At 41.2% G+C, this 16,087-nt stretch overlaps 1 protein-coding gene across 3 annotated transcripts in view; it reads right to left on the bottom strand.

Annotated features, from left to right (window-relative positions):
- The window catches only part of akt3a (v-akt murine thymoma viral oncogene homolog 3a), a 58,825-nt gene extending 44,591 nt beyond the window's left edge, over positions 1 to 14,234 (bottom strand). For all 3 annotated transcript variants that reach the window (XR_004631001.1, XR_004631000.1, XM_034681643.1), the window contains exon 1: positions 14,095 to 14,234. Coding sequence is in view for 1 of the 3 variants with exons in the window: in XM_034681643.1 (XP_034537534.1) it covers positions 14,095 to 14,140 (46 nt within the window). In the remaining 2 variants the exon portion in view is untranslated. The remainder of the gene's footprint in view (positions 1 to 14,094) is intronic.
- Between the last annotated feature and the right edge of the window lie 1,853 nt (positions 14,235 to 16,087).

Raw genomic sequence — 16,087 nt, 5'->3', positions numbered from 1 at the left:
AAACAGACGACTGATCACTAAACTGCAGGTGGCGACTTTTCTTTTTATTGATTCTAATGAAATAATTTGAATTACAAGTTGTGACTCACTTTTCCTGTCTATTTTTGAAGCCCTATAGTCTGCTAAAGACAGGAAGAATACTGATACTTTTCTGCACTAAGTGGGGTCACTGTCATCATAGACTGCTTCAGAAAACACGGGCAAACAGGGGTAGCAGCACAAAGTTTTGTGGTCGTTAATAGTGGACGTGTGGAAATAGACAGCTCCGTTATTTACTGATTTTAACTTGAATTGCACCGTGTTGGTCCTGTCCTCCTCCGAGCCGTTGGTTAGAGACAAAGCATCACTCTCCTCTAACGCAAATTCTTATACTGCGGTAACAATACACACTGTTAAAATCCGAAATTGCAAGTGTAGTGAGAGCACACAAAGGGAGCACGGACACACATTAAAATAAGACTATAAGTTGAGTTGATTCCTGATTTGAGACTCACATGTAAGACTCACATGTTAGTTACTTCAGCTAGTTTTTGAATGAGATAATGTAAAAGCAATGCATAGGCTTAAAAAACACAATAAGTTTCTTTTTGTAAAACAATAATAATTATGTTTCTGATAAAACAGTGCATTTACTTAAGTCATAGTATAGTGAAGGTCTGAATAAACAGTTCACAATTTATGAATAAGGTCTAATTCTGATCAGTCAAGATAAGGCATTGTTTTAAAAGAAATAGCTGTTAATAGACTGGGTAGGCAGAGAGTGGGCTAACATGCATTACGGATGAGTCATGATTTTGGAATATCAAAATAGTTGTTGATTTATAAAAAAATCCAAGACTTCAAGTGACTACTATCTCATCTTAAAAATCTATATTTTTCTTCTCTATCAAAGAGTTTTATGAGGAACTTCTTCAAAAAAATTATAAAACGACAAAAGACAAACACTAAACTGAGGTTGAGCGCAAACTTTTCAAAAGGTGAAGAAGTCAGTGCACTAAAAGCTGAAGAAGGGTTTGTGCTGTACGCTACTTTGCCCAGATAAAATGTTGTGAAAGGACATTTACTTGCTAACTTCTTTACCAAAACATCCTCTGTACATCCGTGCCCTTTAAGAAGTTTTTACTTGGAGTGTTTCTTTTTTGTTCATTTGAGTACAAACTTTGCTGTGTAGAACTAACTGAACTTAAGTCTACAAGTATGCCCAGAAGATGAAGGCACCCAGCAGACAGCAGGTGAAGGAATAGTTCCCAGCAAATATTGAAAAGTGTTTTTCCTTGAGATGCATATCTCTTAAATGCTACTTTGTAATAATTCACTTACTATTCAGATTTGGGTAAGCAAATTCACTAAAATGTCAGTGTATATGATAACACAATGGCAATGAAATACGCCGGTAGACATCAAACTTGGGGTTTTGCAGCCACAATTTTCTCAGAAACCCCTGGCTGGTTACTATTTCCCACTGGCTGACTACTCCATATGTTAGTAGAAAGCCCTGCTGAAAGTGTTGCTGTGTTTCATTAAATGTGAAAGTACAATCACGTGTCACTCAGTAATTGTGATTGACAACTGTGATCCAAGCGGCAACCTTTGGTCTAAAAACATGAGTCCAATGCGGAAGTGCTAAAAACTGCAGTTCATCGAGGATCCGCTTAAAGCTGGCTCCGAAAGTACTGGAAACCAGATACACACCAATTCAAAAAAAGACAATCAATACAGCAGAAATAAATATATTTACAGCCTGGTACAAAAGACGAGTGTAGTCTGGCTAGCTCATTTCTCGATCGGCACACACTGTAGGGGGTTGAATTTTTTTGTAATGCGGCAATTTCAAAGATATTGAGATTACGAGTCTTCCAATGAGAGGCACAGCTGACTGTGGGAACACTGTAGCTGTTGGCCAGGAGGCTCAAAGCCCGCCTCTTTACGTCACAATCACTCGACAGCAACAATATGGCCGCCACCGCCGATTGGCCTCAAAACAGTGCTTCAGAAACAGATGGGTGACGTCACGGAAACTACGTCAATATTCTATACAGTCTATGCTGTGATCTCAAAGTTGTTGGTGTTCAGAAAATATGAAACTGCTTAAATCCATAAATAAAACTGTCATTTATATTGGAATATGAAAGATTGATCTGCTGCTGTTTCACACACAGCCAAACTAAATAACAATGTTCAATGGATTCCCAAATCTCAGCACACCTTTACTTTGCAGTTAAGCAAAGTAAGCACTGTACACAGGAGTAATTGGCTCTGGTTTACTTTGCACTGATCACCATGTCCTATCTGCCTGCAGCAGCCTCAAACAGCTGTTGCCTTCATGGTCTCCACATAAGCTTCTGTTACAGAGGCTGCTCTCTGGAACTGATGCGCTGTTTTACAAGTTAGGCAACACAGAGCTTTGTGCTACAGCAGCAGAGTGAGAAGGAGAGAGGATCTAAGTTGTGTTTCAGTGCAACATTGTTACGACTGTTGTCCATTTGCCCTTGGTAACCAGGTTAAGCCCACAGTCCAGGAGGTGTGACTGCACACGGCTCAGAATCATCAAGAATCATACAATCAGCATCACAGAATGAATCTGAAGACTGAGGACTAAAAAAATCTAATGTTCTGAACTTCCTCACAGCATGTACTTAATGTCGGATCATTATCACTTCATATTTGAATTATTACTGGAATATCAACCATTCTGTTAACTTTGGTAGACCGCATGGTGGCAGCTGATGCCTGTTGACTCCTGACATTTCTAAAGATACTACTGGACAGACTTGTTAGGGCCCCAGCACCGACAAGGTCGGCAAAGGCCCTCTTGTAACCCTAAGGATTTTTCTTTCTACCTAGTAAAGTAAATTGTCTTTTTGGAGCCTTCAACATGCCCGAAAACTCACCAAACTTGACACACTCATCAGGCCTGGCGACATGTTGATATTCGTTTGGTCACGCGCAAATAGTCCCAAAAATGTCTCAATAGCGCCCCCTTTTTCCAACTGGGAACCCCCGCAACACAGCTCAACTTACATGCATGACATTTATTTTCAAATATCTATCAGGCCAAGACCTACAAAAAAGATACCCAATGTCCCAACAGGAAGTCAGCCATCTTTTTTTTTTAGTCTTTCACCTGATTCGCAAGGGTACGTATTTAAGGGATCATGCCCTAGGCCTTTTCTCCGATCAAGTCCAAACCATGCTCATTCTGTATTAGACACATTGATGATTCAAAATTGTTAGAGGCATACCGTTCAGAATAAAATTGGGGGCGTGGCAGACTTTTAGGCAGTGCATCAAACGCAGCTGTCTCGCCATAATCCAGAAATTGATTTTTGGGGGATTTAAAATGCCTGAAATCTCACCAAATAATCAAGGCTTATATCAGGCGGTGGTTGAAGGTGTGCGAGGGCCAGTTCATCGCCACTTGCAGCTTTAATTTTATTACTTATTTTAAAAAAACTAATGAGTGTGTATCTTATTTTAATGAAGCACACAATAGTAAGGGAAAATGTATTTGGAACAATTCATTACACAACTTTAAAGCTGTAACACCTGCAGTTTAAAACGTCATGCCTGTGGTAAAAACAGCGACACTATGACATCAAATGTTTACATAATAGGGTCCGTCTACTGGCAGCCAACACTTATACTAGCTGTTAACCACTAGGCACTAATCTGTAGACCTAAATCAGCCAAACCAACCCCCACTCTAACCTGCCTCCTCTAATCAGCCCAAAGCCTTGTCCAAGTAGCCCACAATACCTCAACATGTTAGACTACACACTGTCCCCCCCGGAGTAATCTGTGTGTTAGCACACTTAAACATAGACCTAAGTTTCAGCCTCACCTCACAGTGCTTCGTCAAGGAAGAAAAAAGCTGACACAGCTAGGCCTAAAGGGTCATTAGAAACAGAGACACACAAATGTTTTCTTTAGAATAAGAAAGAGGTGATAAACTCAGAGCAGGATATTATTGTAGAAATGAACTCTTACAGGGAAATTCAGGTCACTGAAACAGAATCGGTTAATAATGAAGGATAAAGAGAAGCTGATGAGGAAACGGAGGTGCACAAAAAACACAGGATTCATAGGATGGCCTAAAGGTTCAGCCTAAGTTACATATTTTTAATTCAACTCTCATTTTCAGAAATTGAATACAAGTGTGTGTTAATATGTGACCGTTACATAAGCATCAAGTGCTATTGAGGGAAAGGTGGTGACAAACCAGAGGAAATCATCCCACTTTGATTTAAAGTAACAAACCATATGTTTTATATTTCTACAAATACTGTATTATCAAAAGAAGGGTGCATACATGTGTTCATCATTGCTATCACAGCATCCTCAGCTATCTGATTAGTTCAGCAACATTATGCAATGTGTTTAGGGATCATAATTATTACCAGTCAAGTTTGCAGCAAACATGACAACAGAATACTACACAGATGCAAGTTGCAATATGAATAATCTAAGTGTACATGTGGATACATGCATGTGTTCCTCTGTGCTGTGATCCAATGTTTAAGCAGAGCATCAAAATGATCCTGAGTAATGAACTAATCCCATTACTCAACCTCTCCTCCCTCCATCCTCTCCTCACTTCCTCTATCCAAGTTTTCCCTCTGCAGTGATCAGCACTCCATTCATTGATCCACTCATTCATTTCTCCCAGCCTGCCTCACTCTACATTAGTTCATTCACTCACCCATCCATTAATCCATCTCTCTCTGTTTGAATGGCCTTTACAAGGATGCTTCCTCCTATCACTTACCACTGATCTTATTGACTGACTGACTGACTGACTTTGCAGAGTTATGAACTTATCTTTGAGTACACATAAGTTCAGGGGAAGAGTGCTTCAGGGGAAGCAGCTACTGTATTGGAAATGTAAATCTGGACAAAGTAAAGCAATGTAAAGTTGATGTTCACAGCTCTCGGCTGAGGGATTGAAAAAGCTATTTTATGTTGAATTTTCATGCACTCAAGCCAATGCTTGATGGCAGCATCATTTTGTACATGAGCAGGACGGTAGAGTTTGGTGAGGCTGGCAGAGAATGCTGCAGAGGGTGACAGTACACAGTGTTGCTGTCAAAAGTTGAAGTACTTTAATTTCCAGACCTTCAAGACAGAATTCATGACTCAATGTTTGTAGCTGTTTTTAAACTGGATGAATATAACGGTAATCTGGGTAACAAGTAGACAAACATGACCCAGAGGAAGCTGCAGTTTAAAGCTACATATATTACTTTAATAATTCAGAGTTTTCACGTGATGTCACACTTATGGAACGCCCCCCCTGGAGGGCAAAAAGAGGCTTCTTACTGCATTTGGCTACGGGGAAATGACCAGACTCTGCTGCTAACTACGTATTTAAACACTAAAAAGTGCCGGAGAGTTGTTTTTCAGTTACCTGAGGAGGAGACAAGCCCAAGTTCTGCTTCTTACAGGGATATGTCCTTGTTTTGTGGGGTTGTATGAGTTTTATGTCACTAATTATACTAGCCAAACTAGTTTGTGATCTGCTGGTATATCTTAGTTCACAAAGGTCTGAAAGACTGTTGTTAAGTCTTGCTTGTAACAGCATGAAGTTTCCTCAGTTCATTGTGTGTAAACTGTGTGCATTAGCTCACAGTTTGCACACATGCACCACCAGGTAACTCTGGATTTCTCCTGCTCTCTGGTTTAGCTCTGAGTTTCTCCGCTTTTTCCTCCAGTGCATTGAATCACCTTTTCCTCTGTAAACTCATAAAGGTGTCATAACAGACACAAAGTCATATTATTGTTATAAAATTCCTATTCCCACGGCAACACGTCCTCACAGCATGTTTTGCTGCTTGTCTGCAGTCTACTGTCTGTCTCCTTGCCTTGTACTACTGAACCTCACTTAACTTTTAAGTTTTAATTCTTATGGATCATATTTGTCACAACTAATCTCTTTGAGTTGGATATAATTAGAATATTTTACAACTCACTTTTCAGTGAAATACTTTCGCAAAAAGGACAAAATCATATTCTGATTAATTAAAAAGATGACACACACTCTGCTGCTTGTGTGTGTGTGTGTTACTCTGATGTCTTTCATTTGATATCTGTGCCCGCTACTTGCAGGTCATTTCCATATCGGCAGGTTGTCTCCCTCTGTCACAAACTATCTGTCTCTGCCTGTCTTTCCTGTCTGTGGGCTCTGCAGACTAGTCTGTCTGTTTGTGTCGTGCTGTCGATCTGTCTGACTGTCTGGCTGACTGCCACTCTCTGCAGTGTAGAGTGAGTCATTCTCAGGACAATGGAGACAGTTTGTAAAGCCACACTGGAGCGTACACTTCCTCCGGATGTGCAAGAGGATGCCATTCATAACAAAGCCTGCACTGTCTGCCTGTCTGCTGTGGTCCTGTATATGCATGTGAGTTTGAGGAACAGAGGGGATTGAAAGAGGAGAGCAGGGAGATAGAAGGATACATGGATAGACAGAGGAGAGAGACAGAGGGTGAATTACAATAAAAGGGGTGAGTTGTGTTGACAGGCTCTACAGCAGAGGCAGGATTGAGGAGGAGGAGGAGGAGGATAGAAGAGCGGAAGGGCGACACAACAGTCAGGAGCAGCGGCGGCGGCGGCAGCGGCAGCAGCAGCAGCAGTGGTGGCTGGTGATTGATATCAGAGATCTGGCACTGCCACCTGATCCAGCCAGCCAGCCAGCCTCCAGCAACACTGAACTCATTGAACTCACTGAGCCAAGATGGCTGCCTCACTGCACTGCACCCGATGAACCCCACAGCAGTCTAACCTATACAGCATAGCAGGTACAGATCCCAAAGGCATTAAGTTGTAGAGAATAAGAGAACAGGCAAACAGAAAAAAACAGGACAGAGTGTTCTATTTCTCTTTCAGACTGACGTCTATCAAACAATGAGGCCGAGATACATATAAGAAATTCATAACGCCATAATTCATTAGAATAAGACTGTGTATAACTAACAGTGCCAGTACCTGACGGGGAGTGAAAGTTGACAATCTGTGAGAAGAATTCTGCTCGTTATGGATGTGATTTTCTTAAGTATTAAGACTTCAGGAGCTTGATGCTAACAGACACCACAGAAAGACCTGCAGAATGCATTAACATCCATGTATAGGATGCATCACTGTTATTTAATACTATGTCATCTCAAACACATGAGTCTAAGAACAAATTTCCCATAGAGATAATAAGGGCAGAGTCTACTAACACCTTTTTTTTTTATTGCACTGGCAGCGCCTATGACCTCAATGACAGACCACTTCTCACCAGCGCTAACTGCTGCTACGTTTTGAAAGTTCTCTTGCTGTACTTCCACTTCCCTTTGTAGTAACTGTTAAGTCTGTTTGAAATTGCCCTGTGTGCTTGAAATTTGCTTTCATTTGAGAACATTTTAAAAGTAAAACTTCAAAAGTATGATTTACTGGCATGAACATCAGTGCGAGATCTGAACATTGTACCCCCGAAGAAAGAAGTCATCTCAAACATTGTTGTTGAAAATGTTGATATCAGAAGTCCCTGATATCCCTATTATTGGTTTTGATTGGTTGACAGGGGGAGAAGTGACATTGAAAAGCTCAGCTATGAAAATTCATATTTTGTGTACACAGGCCCTCAAATAGATATCACAATGTATCACATCATATCAGATGCACCATATTGTATCATATCTTCATTACTGACCATAGACTGTATAAATAATGGACGTAGTATCCGTGACGTCACCCATCTGTTTTTGAAGCTCTGTTTTGAAGCCAATCGTTGGCGGAGCCATATTGGAAATGCTGAAGTCAACCCAAACTCTGTTGAGTTAGTGTGAGGTAAAGAGCCAGGCTTTGAGCCTCCTAGCCAACTGCTAGTGTTCCCGCCTGTCAATCAAGTCAGCTGTGCCTCTCAGAGTGGAAGACTTGTAATCTTAATACCTTAAAAATTGCCCCGTTATGAAAAAATTCACCCCCCTACAGTGTGTGCCGATCGAGAAATGAGCTAGCCAGACTACACTCATCTTTTGTACCAGGCTGTAAATATATTTATTTCTGCCGTAAAGATCGGCTTTTTTGAATTGGTGTATGTTGTTTCCGGTACTTCAGGAGCCAGCCTCAAGTGGACACTCGAGAAACTGCACTTTTTAACACTTCCGCATTGGCTTCAGTTGTCGTGGCCGGAGGTTGCCGCATGTTACTGACGTGTTAATGTTTTAAGATGACTATTGAAAAATGGAAAGCAAAACTGAACTCACTTTAATTATTTAATAACAGAGATACTAGGCAGTTATATAAGAGCATACTGATAACACACAACACTAAGCTTTATGTAGCTGCTGAAAAAAGTTATTTGTAGTCAATAGTTCTTTTTAGTTTTCTCAATCAGCTGAATTTGCTTTTTCATTGTCAGTGTTGACACTTGACTAAAGGATGGGTAGTGCTGTGTTGTTCACAGAGCAGTATTTAAAAGAGTATTGAAAGACTATTTAAATGTTGGTGCAATTTTAGCTGATAACTGTTCTTTTTAAAACATGTTAAAGAGTTATCGTCACTAATGTCAACCAAAGAAGGCAATGAATTGTTGGCCAGTTTCTCAAACCAGTTGCCAATGGCAACTTGGCAATCATGGTTGTGAAACCCTGCAGTGAAGTACCGACTGAGACTGATAAATGTTATGATAATGTAAAGACCAGCTCTAAGTCCTGTGCAGCACAAGAAAAACTTACATTTACTTGTGATGAATGCAGCTAAAGAATTTGACGAATCTCTCTTGTCGAAGCCTTGAGACCCCACAACATTAGTTTGGTAACATTTCTTTGTCCTTAAATAGCTCACATTTAATAAGTTGAACAACAAATCACAAAGGATTTGAAACTCAACAGTACAAAGGAGGAGTAAGTCCAACATCTTCTTAACCTTATTTTGATATCTTATGTGCAGCAGTTTAAACCCTCCTGGGAGACAAAGGATCATTGATCTTTGAATATTTCAGGAGCATTTCCACTTTGACACAGCTGAGTCTTTTCTGATTTGCAGGAGACACTACATACACAAGGTGACAGAAAATGTCAAAGGAAAGATGACGGTGCTCTCCCTGTCTCTCTCCTTCAGTGTTTCTCCTCCTCTCCTCCCTCCTGGCCATCTGTTGTGCTGACTGCTGTGTGGGTTGATGCTGGTGGAGGTAACAGAATCCTCTATTACAGTGGCTGCCTGTGACCTCTGTGGCCTCACATGGGTTGAGAGAAGGTAAACTCCTGGCCTGGGCTGGATTTATGAAGTTATGCGGATTTCGCTTCAGATTTGGACATTTAAGGCATGACCGAATGACCTTGTAACTAATGTCGACTGAAATACAAAAAACGCCACATTTTAACCCCAAAGAAAACAAAATGTTGTTGCTGTTTTTGTACAATCTATCATCTGTCATTCCAGGTACATTTTTAATCAATCTCTAACTTAAGGGAAAAAAACATTTTTTTCAAGCCATGCTCACTATGGTGTACTTGCTGGTCTGCTGCCTCATATCAGACTCTGTGACAGATTCTGCTATTTATCTGCTGTTCATTATTTCCGAAGATAAATAAGTGATGCAGCTGAATGCCCTTCCCACTCTGATTTAATGAAAGGAGGAAGGAAATCATTGCCATGGCAGAGAGAGAGTGAGTACTGAAAGGCTCGGTCATCTGAGGACACTGTGTACTGTACTTTGCAGGGGTGATGTTCCTGAGGTTTGTCTCTTTGTTCCGAGATTATGAATGCTGTGAGTTCATGCACAACAGAAGGCACATATGTTTGCTTTTATGCTTTTGTTACATACATGCATTTAGGGATACGTTTTATTACTAATCCTTAAGGCTTGTTTTTATTTGTATCATCTGTTCAGGATTTTTCTTTCATCTCTTAATGATCTTTTGTAATGTAAAGCAGGATGTGGTAAAACTTGCAGTGATTGATTAACCTAGGAAAGGAAGGAGTTGTGAAAAACATCCTTCAGCTTTGGGACTGTTACAGTACATCTTGCTCAGTGGCCAAGGTGAGGGAAGCTTTTATCCCATCTTTGTTTCTTTGTATTCTTTGTGAAGATGTCTATTGAAAGTCTTTGACACTCTCGAGCCTAATGCTGTTCAAAGTGCTTTTTGAGGGATCCAGACATGTTATATATAACTCTAAGCTGATCAGTGGATCTACAGTGTGTTAGTTTGTGTGTCTGTCATATTTGACTAATTGTTCTAATAGTAAGTGGCTTGTGAAGACATCTCTAAATAAAAAATGATAATACTATTGATGCTTAATAATGTCAGGAATGGAAACCTCTTTCTTTCAATCTATCATTCAATTGGTAAATCAATGTTTTCACTCTTACCCTCAATCACCAACATGGACAAAAAACGTGCGAGCATTACAATGACATTTATAAACATTCAAAAGCACTCAGCTCATGAAACTTTGGTAAAATAAACTCACAAATTAAATCACAATAAATTGACAGCAATTCTCTATACTTGATTAAATTACTACTCAGGCTATAAAAGGTTGAATTCTGTCATGTGGTGAATAATACTGCTATGTTTAAGTCGGACAAACATAGATATTCGGTCGACCTATTTTCATTTCACTGATGAGTAACTGAATAAAGTAATCGAACATGGAGAGACGTCATACTTACATAATAACCCATCAGCACCAATTAGTAAACAGTAGTGACTCGGTCTCAGCAGGTGGTTGTCTATCATGAGTCTGGGTCTTATCAAGGTTTCTGCCTGTTTAAAGCTGGGGTTGGTAGTCAGATTTAGATACACTTTTTGTTATACTGGTTAAAATGATCTTCATGTCCCAATGGCAATCAATACATAATGTGTTGTTCGAAAAGAGTGTCAAAAAGCCGTTATCTACAGCCGGAGTAAACCTGGGAAAACACCAACCAATCCCTGCCATCAGGAGCCAAATTATGAAACCAATCAAATCCTGTCCTGCCGTTCTACCCTCCTCCTGCACGTACATTTAATGTTTGTTTGTGTTTTTAACTTTCACTATGATAATGTTTTGGTGTTTTCTCACCACTGAGTGAGACATTAGTTGACGTAGTGCAAAACACAAAGGTGCGCTGAGGACAGGTTTTGAATCAGTCACAATATGTTCGCAATGCTCAAGGTGGATTAAGATGAGATAAGATCAAGTCCTGTCAGTAAGAGAGGACTGGATCTTATCCTGTCTTGGTGTTGGGTCTTTGTTAATAATTGAACATAGAGTACAGTCTAGACCTGCTATGTTTGTAAAAGTTTCTTGAGATAATGTTGTGATTTGGTCCTATACAAATAAAGATTGATTGATTGATTGACTTAGATGTGGGTACATCATCAATTATCAAGTCAGTTGTTTTATCTGTGAAAATGGCCCACTCCCTCCAGACATTCACTATCCTGTGTTATTTCAGGTGCTGAAGAAATTATAATGATTTGTAAGATTCCCCACATTTACATGATTTGTAATCCTTGATACAGCAGTAAAGTTTCCCACCCTTATCCTGATTTAGGAGGAAAATGGCCACCAGGTGAATAAATTGAATATGTAGGGCTCAATGACTTTAATCTTATATTCTATACATCTACTATTATAATATACTATTGTTTGTCCACCTACACACGTATCACACAGAATTCCTGTGCTGAAGAACATACGGCAAGTGCTGTAAGATCTCAAAGCATCATCAAAGCAGTTGGTATAAAAATGTACACCTAACACACACAACTTAAATCATGTGTGGGCCGTATAATGTGCAGGGTCAAACAGTACGTCCTGAACAGCCACAATATCACATCAGAAGAGCAGATATGAAATTAGTGTGCAAGTGTGATGCCCTGAGGAAATAAATGTCTGTTGTGCATTATTTAATGACCCAATTGTTTACTTCAAGATATACTTCTGCATAAGTAAAACAGAGTAGATAACAACAAAAAATAACCATTAAATGACGTAAAATAACCATTAAATGACTGTATGTGCAACCAAACTGAACAATGGTGGAAGCATAAACACAACAGCAACTGTATACCAGAACTGCAGAGAACATAGGCCAAATTAATTTATTGATAAAACTTGCTTATTTATGAGGTTATCAAAAATAGAAGCATATACTTATTCACTGCATACACAAGAGTAAGATCCATATGAGCTCAAAATGTTTCAATACAGAACAATACACAAGAGCGCAGCAGTTAAAGTTTTCCCCTGAAACTCATGAATGAAATATAAACTTTTGAAGTATTTCAGAGCCTTACATGCATCTAAGAAGTATATAAACCTCTCTCTTTGAACAGACTTATTAAACTCCTCTCTCTGTTATCTTCCCATCTGTTTCATCAATCTTTCTTTCTACTACTCCACTCATTCATTGGCAGAAAACTTAGGAAGTTCCAGAGCTTTCAAAACAGGCAAACTACAACTAAATGTAATGCTACAAATACAAAACATGTGTGTTTGTGTATGTATCTGTGTCTGTGCTGTGCGAGGTTTCACTACCCTTCTTGGTCTCTCTCTGTTCAGTTTCAGTAAAAAGCTGTCTAATGACTAAGACTGCAGTCTTTGCTGTATCACGACCTGAACAGTGAGTCAGCACCCCGACCCTGCTCCTCTCCACACACACACCAATACAGACAATAATTTAGCATATGATGCAGACAAACATTCATATTCCTGACACAAACAAACACCCCCTGTTTCCCTGCCATCTCTCTCACACACTGACGAATACTGGTAGCGCTGCGTCGTGACTGGGGGCGATGTGTTCCTCTTAATATGCACAGACGACTGTCTGAGGATCACACAGGCATGCTGGCACACATAGACAAAAAATCCTCCCCTCCACTTCAGCTCTACAGAGTGTGTGCTGTATCTGTGTGTGACACAGGAAGAGAAAGCATCCACTCGGTGTAGTGAGGAGCTGTGTGTGGTCCAACATGTTCTCCTGCTGTGCCTTATTGCTAGCCTACATTACCCAGAAGCCTGCTGAAGTCTCTTATGTGTCCATGTCACTTCCTGTTCAACAGTTTGTGTTACACATTCCTAGACGACCATCACATAGTCAGGAGGATGATGCTCATTGGTCTGAAAGTCTGGAAATCCCCCTTGTTCTGTCCCTGGGGCTCTCCCTCTAAATCACACGCACATATTCTCAGACGCGCAAGCCTGGAGGAACCAGTGTCAGCACACACAAGTGACCATGAAATCCTGATTCGAGATGCAATGTTCAGTTTCTTACAGAAACACTAAGTACCCAAGTGCCTTTAAGTCAGTGTTCCAGACATCACAGAGCTTCTGTATCTCACTTCTTAGACAGTGTACAGACAAGTGTGACCCATCCAGAGATGACTTATCACCTGTTGCAGCATCCACATGCTGTACTTAATCTATAGGGAACTACTCACATTGCAACATGCTCTTCAACTATTGCATTTCCATTTATATTCTTTTGATGTAGTTCATTCTAAGAAGGATGTGCTGTAAGTGCCCCTCCCTCACCCCCACTAGACTCCACCCAGACCAACCCCTCAACCCCTTGTCATATGGCTCTTAGTGAAACCATTCAGGGTTTCCTACAATCTACACCACCACAGGTTCAATAATACCTCACAGAGACAGAGCAGAAAATAGTAAACAGAACACAATGCACCAGCAGTGTAACATTAGGCCTGGTAGATGTTATTAACTGCACACACACACACACACATGCACTACACACATGTGCTTTAAATACATGCACATACCCATGCATGCATTCTTTTTAAGGCACAGCCTGAGCACATACAGGCTTAGCAAGCAAACAGTCATCCAAGCTTTTAATAAAGGGACACATCCCTGTGAGGTAAAATGCACACACGTATACAATCGCATGCTAAATTATCACACATCAAGTGATCACACACACACACACATACACACACACACAAACACGCACACAGTCAATCGCAAGCACTCACATCCTCCCACCGGCACATGTGGACAGGCTTAGCCAGGCCCTCAGTCTAGACAAGAGGCAGAGAAGGAGAGCAGAGAAAATAGAGGTAAAGAGGAGGGGAACAGAAGAAGAGAGGTACTGGATGTACTTACCCCGTTTTTGGAGCCATCCCTCTCTAACGATGGTGACATCGCTCATGGTTCCTTCACGCCGAGTCTGATGCCGCTACACGCCTGCTCCACAGAGAGAGAGAGGAGGGGGGGAGGAGAGGAGGAGAGGAAGAGAGGAAGAGGGAGAGAGAGAGAGAGAGAGGGAGAGGAGGAGAGGAGAGGAGTAGGAGGGGGTGGGGGGGGGGGGGGGGGGGCGGCTCTCCCAGCCTCCGCGTCACTCTCCCTCCCTTCCTTCCTTTCCCGTTCACCCTCTCGTTCGCGCAGTCTCCCTCTCAGGCACACGAACACGCGGCGTGTATATGTAAGCGCGTGTGTCGTTTTGCTTCCTGTTGTGGCTTATCTCTCCGCACTCCCTCCCTTTTCTTCGTCTTCTCCCCCTCCTCCTCCACCACCTCCTCCACCACCTCCTCTCTCGTTCCCTCTCCAGACCTTCCTCCTCACCAGCAGTGACTCAGCCTGGAAGGAAGTGAAAGGAGAAAAAAAAAAAGGCATGGATTTATTTTCCTGCTCCTCTTGCTGCACCCTCGAAAAACCCTTTCATACAATCTGACAAGACAAACAACTTGTTATTGTGAGGACGAATGCTTCCTCTGCTCTCCCCACACCCAATCTCACACCCAGTTCCTCTTTCTATCTGACACGCTTTCTGATAAACAGGATGAGTTATTGCAGAGCTCTTGATGAAGCAAAAACTGACCTTGAATGCCAAACAATTATCCTTTTCATTCATTCATACATCTTTTCTTGTTCTGGTGAGCAGGAAGACCTGTGTGCAGAAGCCAGTGCCCCTTCCTATGCTTGTTGTATTTCTGCATGTCAAATTATTTAGTCAAACGTGTGTATGTGTAGGCTGATTTGTCTTGTCTATATGTGGGAGGTGGGAGAGCATCTCAGGACTGTGGAGTAGGGCTCGGCTAAAAATAGCAACATCGACAGTTAGGGATGCTCTCACACTCTCTTTCTCTCTGCCCAAATCTCTGCACCTCTCTGTCGTCTCCCTCTCCCGCTCTCCCTCCCCTGCTCTTACTCTCTCTGCATAGCTGCCGTGCTCACCTCAAATGCACCCTACTACACTGTATTACACAACACGCAACAACACTACGCCGCTCAGCTTGAATGGATATCAGCACGACGGTGGGTAGGCTAGCAGTTGCAGCCATCAAGCTTGAAAATCAGAATTCAGATCAGCTAGTGTCTGCACTGCTGCCGACACTTGGAAGGACTGCAGCGTCATAACCAAGGCTGCAACACACACACACACACACACACACACACACTCAAGTACACACCCAGGCAGGCGACACCGAGTTTTTATAATGTTGAGGCAGCAGAATAGTGACCAATCTGGAACCAAACGAACAAATGTGGCTTTAGCAACTTATACTTCAGCTGCTAAAACTTTTATTTAACTCAACATTTTACAATATGCAACTCTCAAATGTCATATTTTGTCTCTTTACAATCCAGGGTTCATGAGAAGTACATGGATGGATTTCCATTCTCATCCCAACTTTAGTTCAAAGATTTTAGTGCATCTAAATTGAAGACATGTCAAACAGGACTGAGCTCCTAACCATTTTTACTGATATGTATTCCCTGGTTTTCTTACCTATCACTTAGCTATGTTTAAAACTTGATTCTGATTGGTCAAAACCAGGGACGTGTGGTCATGGGGGGGCAAGTGTGGCAGAGCCTCACCTGCATCATGAAGAGTGAAAAATAATGATTAAATATAATCTTTTCAATTTTAGTTATCTGGTCTGTGCTTTGTATTGAGTTCCTGTTTGAATTCAATAATGTCCATTATTTCATAGTCAAAATTGCTGAATTTGCATATTTCCCGTTCAAATACATTGGCGAGACGCGAAGTGCGGCAGCGAGCAGCCTCACCTCACCTCAGATTGCACAATCCCTCACTGACTGGCTTGTAATTGTCAAGTGTCTTTTTCTGTCTCTCTTCACGTCTCCAATATAA

Source organism: Notolabrus celidotus, chromosome 4, assembly GCF_009762535.1.
Source record: "Notolabrus celidotus isolate fNotCel1 chromosome 4, fNotCel1.pri, whole genome shotgun sequence".
In the NCBI taxonomy this organism is placed as follows: Eukaryota; Metazoa; Chordata; class Actinopteri; order Labriformes; family Labridae; genus Notolabrus; species Notolabrus celidotus.
This window is presented reverse-complemented; position numbering and strand designations above follow the sequence as displayed.